This window comes from Lissotriton vulgaris, unplaced genomic scaffold (assembly GCF_964263255.1).
Source record: "Lissotriton vulgaris unplaced genomic scaffold, aLisVul1.2 SCAFFOLD_1171, whole genome shotgun sequence".
Lineage (NCBI taxonomy): Eukaryota > Metazoa > Chordata > Amphibia > Caudata > Salamandridae > Lissotriton > Lissotriton vulgaris.
Window position 1 is genome coordinate 656,837 of NW_028254854.1, and position 8,396 is coordinate 665,232.

The window sequence follows — 8,396 nt, forward strand, 5'->3', positions numbered from 1 at the left end:
GTGGTTGTCGGGCGGTTGTGGTTTTGAAACTGTTGTGGATGTCTGTGATCTTGTGGTGGAAGAAGGTGGCCAGCGAGTCGCACAGGTCTTGTGAGGGTGGGACATCGTTGGTGTTGGAGCTTCAGATGGAGAGTTCCTTCACGATGTTGAAGAGCTCTTTGCTGTTGTGCACGTTGTTGTCTAGGCAGGCTTTGAAGGAGGCCCTTTTGGCGGATCTGATGAGGTGATGATGTCTGCAGGTGGCATTCTTGTGGGCGGCGTGGCTGTCCGGTGTTCGTTCACGGAGCCAGATCTTCTCCAGCTTTCGGCAAGTTTATTTGGAGGCCCAGAGGTCTTCAGTGTACCAGCTGGCTTTCTTGTTGGTATGATTGTTGGAGGGTTTCTTGATCGGACAAGGGTGTTGGCGCAGTCGTTGATCCACTGTCTGAGGTTGCAGGCGGTGGTGTTGGGGTCGGTATGGCCGGCGGGTGGGCTCTGGGCGAGGTTGTGGTTAGCTTGTCTTCGGTGAATTTGCTCCAGCAGCGTTGAGGCATCGGTTGGGTGCGGTGGTGCGTGGTGGGTTTCTTGAAGTGGATGCAGCGGTGGTCAGGCCAAGTGGAGTTTGGTGGTATGGTTGAAGGAGACGTGGGGGCTGGCGGAGAAGATTGGGTCAAGCGGAGTGACCAGAGGAGTGGGTGGGTGTTGTGACAAGTTGTCTGAGTCCGAGGTTGGCTAGGTTGTCGATCAGGGTGGTGGAGTTGGTGTTGTCATTGTTCTCGAGATGTCCCTTGTTCTACAAGAGTATGCTGTAGATGGTATGATGACTTTCTGTCTCTGGTCCTGTAAGTGTATGCAGCAGAGGATATGATGACTATATGTTTCTGGTCCTGTAAGAGATTGAAGTGGAGGACATGTTGACTATATATGTCCCTGGTCCTGTAAGAGTGTGCAGTAGAGTGTAGGTTGACTATATGTCCCTGGTCCTCTAGCAGTGAGCAGTAGAGGGTACCTTGTCTATATGACCCTTTTCCTGTAATACTGTGTAGTGCATTGTTGATGACTATATGTCCCTGGTCCTGCAAGAGTATGCAGTAGAGGGTTTGATGACTATATGTCCCCAGTCAGGTAAGAGTTTACAGTGTAGGGTATGATGACTGTATGTCCCTGGTTCAGTAAGAGTAGGCAGTAGATTATATGATGACTGTATGTCCCTGGCCCTGTAGGAGTGTACAGTAGAGGGTATGATGACTATATGTACTTGGTCCTGTAAGAGCGTGCAATAGAGGATATGATGACTATATGTCCCACTCCCTGGTCCTGTAATGGTATGCAGTTGAGGGTATGTTGCCTATATGTCCATGGCCCTGAAGAGTATGCAGTAGAGGGTATGATTACTATAAGTCTCTGGTCTGTAAGAGTATGCAGTAGAGGGTATGATGGCTATATGTCCCTGGTCCTGTAAGAGGGTTATGTAGAGGATATGATGACTATATGTCTCTAGTCCTGTAATGGTATGTAGTAGAGGGTTTGATGACTATATGTCACTGGTCCTGCAAGAGTTTCCAGTAGAGGGTATGGTGACTATATGTCCCTGGTCCTCCAAGAGTATGCAATATAGGGAATGATGTCTTTCTGTCTCTGGTCCTGTAAGAGTATGCAGTAAATGGTGTTTTGACTATATGTCCTTGGTCCTGTAAGAGTGTGCAGTCGAGGGTAGGATGACTACATGTTCCTGGTCCAGGGAGAGTTAGCAGAAGAGGGTATGGTGTCTGTATGTCCCTGGTCATGTAAGAGAATACAGTAGAAGTTATGTTGTCTATACATCCCTCATCCTGTAAGACTGTGCAGTAGAGGGTAGAATGACTATATGTCCTTGGTCCTCTAAGAACAAGCAGTAGAGGGTATGATGACTGTATGTCCCTGGTCCTGTAAGGGTTTTCAGTAGAGGGTATGATGACTATCTGTCCCTGTTCCTTTAAGAGTGTGCAGTCAAGGGTAGGGTGACTATATGATACTGGTCCTGGGAGAGTAAGCAGTAGCTGGTATGTTGTCAATATGTCCCTGGTCCTGTAAGAGGACACAGTAGAGGGTATGTTGTCTATACTTTCCTGGTCCTGTAAGAGTATACAGTAGAGGGTGTGATGACTATATATAATTGGTCCTGTAACAGCGTGCAATAAATGTTAAATGTCGTATACTTGTAAAGGGCACAGCTGCCCCAGCAAAGGGGCGTCCCGGCGCTGTATACCGCTGGGGAACCCGTCCTGGCTTTCCCTGTGGGATGGTCCCTACTGGGAAACCCCAAGGTGGAGCCAGAAATCCCCGTCGTTGATGGGGCCGTTGTGGAGATAAGGCAAGCTAATGCCCAGAGTTGCTGAGTGGGACCCCAGGTTAGAGTAGGCACCGAGGCGAAAACTGTTGAGTCCGCTGACCATGGTCCACAACCCTGCTGCGTCGGGAATTGAACCCTGGTCCCAGGCAGAATTCTGCTCCCGGGTCTGCCACCTCTAAACAGTGAGCCACACCACTCCACAGATAGAAGATATTATGAATATATGTCCCTTGTCCTGTAATGGTGTGCAGTAGCGGGTATGTTGACTATATGGCCCTGGTCCTGTAAGAGTGTGCAGTAGAGGGTATGATGACTATATGTCCCTGGTCTTGTAAGAGCGTTCTGTAGAGGATATGATGACTATATGTCCCTGGTCCTTCAAGGGCGTGTAGTAGAGTGTATGATGACTATATGTCATCGGTCCTGCAAGTGATTGCAGTAGAGGGTATGTTGACTATATGTCCCTGGTTCTGCAAGAGTATGCAAAAGAGGGAATGATGACTTTCTGTCTCTGGTCCTGTAAGAGTATGTAGTATAGGGTATTTTGACTATATTTCCCTGGTCCTGTAAGAGTGTGCATTAAAGGGTAAGTTGACTATATGTCACTGGACCTGTGAGAGTGTGCAGTAGAGGGTATGTTGACTATATGTCCCTAGTCCTACAAAAGTATGCAGTAGAAGTTATGTTGACTTTATGTCCCTGGTCCTCTAGGAGTGTCAGTAGAGGGTACCTTGACTGTATGTCTCTTTTCCTGTAAGACTGTGCAGTGCAGGGTTGATGACTATATGTCCCTGGTGTTGTAAGAGTGTGTAGTTTAGGGTATGATGACTGTATATCCCTGGTCCTGTAAGATTGTGCAGTTGATTGTATGATGACTACATGTCTAAGGTCGTGTAAGAGTGTGCAGTGGAAGGTATGTTGACTATATTACTCTGGTCTTGTAAGAGTGTGCAGTACAGTGTATGAAGACTATATGTCCCTGGTCCTGTATAAGTGTGCAGTAGCGGGTATGATTACTATATGTCCCTGGTCCTGTAAGGGTGTACAGTAGAGAGTATGTTGACTATATGTCCCTGGTCCTGTAGGTGTGTGCAGTAGAGGGTATGATGACTATATGTCCCTGGTCTGTAAGAGTATGCAGTAGAGGGTATGATTACTAAGGGCCACATGTAGGAAGCCTAATTGCACTCGCAAATGCTGAGATTCGCAGACTTTCAGCATTTGCAATCGCAATTAGGGCAGTGTGCTATGTAGCACTCCAAAACTCACATGCAAAATAAGGAATTGCAATGTAGGAAGCACCCAAGATGTATGAATTTTGGCTTAAGGAATCGCAAAATACCACCAACTTCAGGTTGGTGGTATTTTGCGATTTCTTTGAAAAATTCACTTTTTGGCATTTTTCAAAATGCCATGTGGGTCACATACATGCCCTTAGGGCATGTATGTGGGCCACATGTACACACATTTTAATTTCAGGGGTGCAAAAGTGTGTCCTATTGACACCCTTGCAACACGGAAATTGCATTCTCAATTTGCGATCCTCTAATTGAAAATCGCAAATTTCGTTCCCAATTTGCCAGAGAGAACATCGTCAGGGCTCTTCAAAATCCAGCTGATTGGTAAGTATGGTTATAATGATTGGTGATTTTGGACCTCAGTGGAGAGGGTAAGTTGACTATATGTCCCTGGTCCTGTAAGAGTATGCAGTCGAGTATATGATGACTATATGTCCCTGGTCCTGTAAGAGTATGCAATTGAGGGTATGATGACTATATGTCCCTTGTCCTGTAAGAGTGTGCAGTAGATAATGAGTGTGTAGTATATTCCCTCATCCTGAAAAAGTACCCAGTAGATGGTTAGTGTAATATTACCCCTAATTTTCCGAAAATATGCAGTAGAGGGTGAGTGTATGGAATGTTTTGTGAGTCTTGCGAGAGTGCATACTAGAGGGTACACTGACTATGTCTCTGCTCCTGTAGTAATAAGCAATACAGGGTAGTGTCGTGCTTGTCCTCACTAATGCAAGACTGTGCAGTAGAGGGTAAGTACATAGTTTATTTCACTGGTCCTACCAAAAGTGCAAAATACAAAAGTGTGCATTAGAGGGCAAGTGTATGCTTTGTGTCCCTAGTCCTGTGACTGACTGGCTGGCAGTAGAGGGTGTGTGTATAACATGTGCCTGGTCCTGCAAGAGTGCAATGGAAAGTATGTGTCATTTGTCCTGCAAGAGTATCCAGTAGAAGATATGTGAATTGAATGTGTATCATTTAGGTGAAAATGTTGTTCCTCAGATATTGCACTATGGTATTCTTTGGATGGGTTGAGAGTGACCTGTGTAGGGCTTTTGGTTTTGTATAGATTGGGTCTGATTTGACCACTGTGCAAAGAATTTATGGAGGTTGTCAAAGTTAGAGTCTCTTACCATTCGGTTCGCATATTTTCATAGTTCAGTTTGTTTTTTTTTTTCAAAGGGAGAGAGAGGTGTTATAATTTGCTGTGGTCATAATGCATTCTGTGCAGTTTCGCTGCTTCCCTGCCCTGCTCAGCCATTGTGTGATGTCATAGAATGTTGATGAGTGGACTGAAGGCGAGGCATGGATAGAGTAGGCTGAGAAGAGAGGATGCTGTTCCTGGTGGGATTTTCTATTAAGTAACCTGTAACCTTGTCAATAAACCTATGACATGTTAACCTATGAGATATGGCTACTTTACTCCAACTTACTAAGGAGGAATCTTCAATTGCAATGCAATCTAGGATGCAGTGAGTGCCCAAGCAGCTTTGCATAGCACTGTTCCATCATAAAGATGCTTAAGAACTATGAGCAGCAATGCATTCCCTTTAAAACTCCAGTGATTAAGACAATCAGAACCCTACACTAAGCCATTTGCTGTGCTGTCCTTAGAAGGTAAGATGTGCTGCATCTGAGGACATTAAAAAAACTTCATACATTACCTGTGTTACCTCGTTCATCACTATACAAGTAGTACAGACAGTAAAATATAAATCACTTGTGGGAAGTGTCTGCCCTTCCTGATGCATCAATAATATGCCATCTTTTTTTCTAAAACAGGATTGCCAATGCAACTGTTTATACACCTCTTTACAAATTATCAGAGGTGAAACAGGTATTTTACCTAAAATACCTTGACAGAAAATGTTTTTATTAGAATCATTTTATTCAATTTATATTCATTCAAATCAGTAATATTTTGGTATATGTTTCCTCTCTTAATTACCCAATTTTATGTTAAAAATCCATCTGTATCTCTTAGCCATATAAGAGTTTTTGCTAGTTGTCTCAATCTTTTGTTCTCATTCACAGATTAGTTTTGGAGCAATGGATCCCATTTTTAGTAACAAATTGAGATTCCCATCCTTTTACCGGACTGTTCCCAATGAATTCTCCCCACTGGAAGGCATTTCTCAGTTGTTAAAACAGTTTTCCTGGAGCTGGGTTGGGATTCTTGTTCCAGATAATGACAGCGGTGGGAGAGCTTTGCGACAACTGATGACGTTGATCGGAGAGAGTGGAGGATGTGTTGAGTTTTTTTATATGTTTCCGGCTACAGTTTCAACCCTGAATTATGTAAGACAGTGGAGAATTGCAAGGGCTATCAAGAAATGTACCACTCAGGTCATCATTCTGTATGGCACCGGAACAGAAATGGTACACTTTTACTGGAATGCTATTTATTACCATGTGCCTCCGAAGGTTTGGATTGTGTCAGGAGAAGCCCATATTGAGGAATTATTTAATGTGCCAGATGCCTGGAAAACATTTAATAAAATTATAACATTTTCAATCAAGAAAGGGGAAATCATTGGATTTAAAGATTTTCTTCATGGTGTCAGGCCTGGCATATTTCCAGAATATTCTGTTGTGGACGTCCTATGGGAAGGAATTTTTAAATGTATGTCAGCAGGAAGAGGCAATAACAGAGGGCATAATTACCCTTTTTGTTCAGGAAATGAAACTTTGCAAAGTGTTTATTTGCCCAGCTATGACGTAGTGAACTTTAGATATACATTCAGTGTCTACACAGCTGTCTATGCTCTCGCTCATGCTTTACATGAGATGCTTGAATCAACCTCCAAGGAAGGAACAGCTGGTGCTGCTGGGAGCTTCCATCAGGACCTCAAGCCCTGGAAGGTAAGGGATCTCTTCAAACACCTGGAATGCCAAATGTGGCTCTTTCCACAAACACACTGAACCCCTGGCCATTACATTTCAACAGTAGCTTTATGTGTTTAATTTAGTATAGGTTTGAAATATGTCTGTTGATAGTTTTCTGCACAGAGTAAAGCGTTCTTCGGACATTCAGTGAAAGGAACAGTAAAATGCTGGCAGATCAAACCTCAACTGATATGGGCTATACCTGACAGGATATGTCATATTATCCTCAGTAGAATCACTTTAGAAAACATACTACAAAGTTTATAATTCACCTACATGGATTTTCACTAGGGCTGGGTATAACTGACATAATTCTCCATAGCGTAATAACAATTGTCGTAATTATGCGTAATTACATGAGAAGCGTAATCCAGAACTCAGAACTATTTTCTTGGAACAAAACACACCCTTGTGTCCAAACTGGGCCTGAGGATGCATTTTGCGCTTTGAAAATAGCACTAAATGGAACAGACAACGAACAGCCGAAGCCAGCACATGCCTTGCTCCCTTTTTGATGAAATTAAATACCAGCATTTGTAAAGCGCACAGCTACCTCTGGAGAGGTGTCCTGGTGCTGGGGGCCGCCAGGAAGATTAAGCAAGCTATTGCCCAGAGCCACATGATGCAAACCGGGAACCCCGTGGTCCGGAGTCAGCCACCCTAGCCGCTGTGCCACACCGCTTCCTAACTCGAGTAATAGTGTAATTTCAGTAATTTCACAATTCAAGAGTATTGAGTAAAATCACTCCAATTAGTCCAGCATAATTCTAGTTATGCCCAGGCCTAATATTCACCCTTAGCATAGCGTATATGTGGGTACAGGTACAATGATGGGATGGGCATACCCTAAAATTAATTAAAATTTGAAATATGTATTATTATTATTATTATTATTATTATTATTATTATTATTATTATTATTATTATTATTATTATTATTATTATTATCATTATTATTATCATTATTACCATTATTATTATTAGTAAAGGAATAGTAGTAGTGGTATTGTTATTGTTATGGTTGTTGTTGTTATTATTATTATTTATATATTTGCATTGAGGTGTATTATCACCATATTTACTTTGGTGCCATATTAATGTAACATTTTGTTTTAAAAATGTGTAGAATACATCAACATACAGCTCAAAGAGTCCATGCTCTAAAGTTAAGAGATCAAGGAAACCGATGGGATCATAAATACCCACAAATTTTAAAGTCTCTGCAGCCTTTAGGGTATTTAACGGTAAATGTAAATTGATACTTGTATAGCGCACTACTCACCCGCAAGGGTCTCAAGGCGCTTGTACGAATACCGCTGTGGAACCCATCCTGGCTTTCCCTGTGAGGCGTCCACTCCTGGGCACCCCCAAGGTGGAGGCCAGGCATCCTTAGCGTTGTGGGGGCCGTTGTGGAGATTAAGCAAGCTATTGCCCAGAGTTGCAGAGTGGGACTCCATGATTGGAATTGGCACCGAAGCGAGAATTATCAGGTCCGTGGAATTTTTGAACCCAAGACCCGCCGAAGCGGGGAATTGAACCCTGGTCCCGGGCTAGACCTCTGCATCAGGGTCTGCCGCTCTAACCATTGAGCCACACTTCTCCACTCGGTAAAACAGGTATACATTTAGGGGTTGATTTCAATGCCTCTAAAAATGCCTTCTCAATGCTATTTGTAGGCTTACTTTACGACCGACTCGTATCCGGATTTTTTTTCTACTAACAAGCAAATTTCCGACCCAATCGTCCGCTCCTAATCATGCTCTATGTCAATGGCAAACAGGCTTAGGAAACACTGAGTTTGAGTCGTACGGAGGCTTTTCACAATCAGTTTCCGGACACGCAAGTACGATGCGTATTTTCTACGAGTCCTACTGGGCCCTGCTTCCAGTACCTCACAGCATTCGGAC

At 43.4% G+C, this 8,396-nt stretch overlaps 1 protein-coding gene across 1 annotated transcript in view; it reads left to right on the forward strand.

Annotated features, from left to right (window-relative positions):
• Nucleotides 1-6,525, forward strand: part of LOC147659392 (extracellular calcium-sensing receptor-like) — a 450,885-nt gene extending 444,360 nt beyond the window's left edge. The window contains exon 4 of the mRNA XM_086951777.1: nt 5,638-6,525. Coding sequence (XP_086807903.1) covers nt 5,638-6,525 — 888 coding nt within the window. The remainder of the gene's footprint in view (nt 1-5,637) is intronic.
• Nucleotides 6,526-8,396: the final 1,871 nt, after the last annotated feature.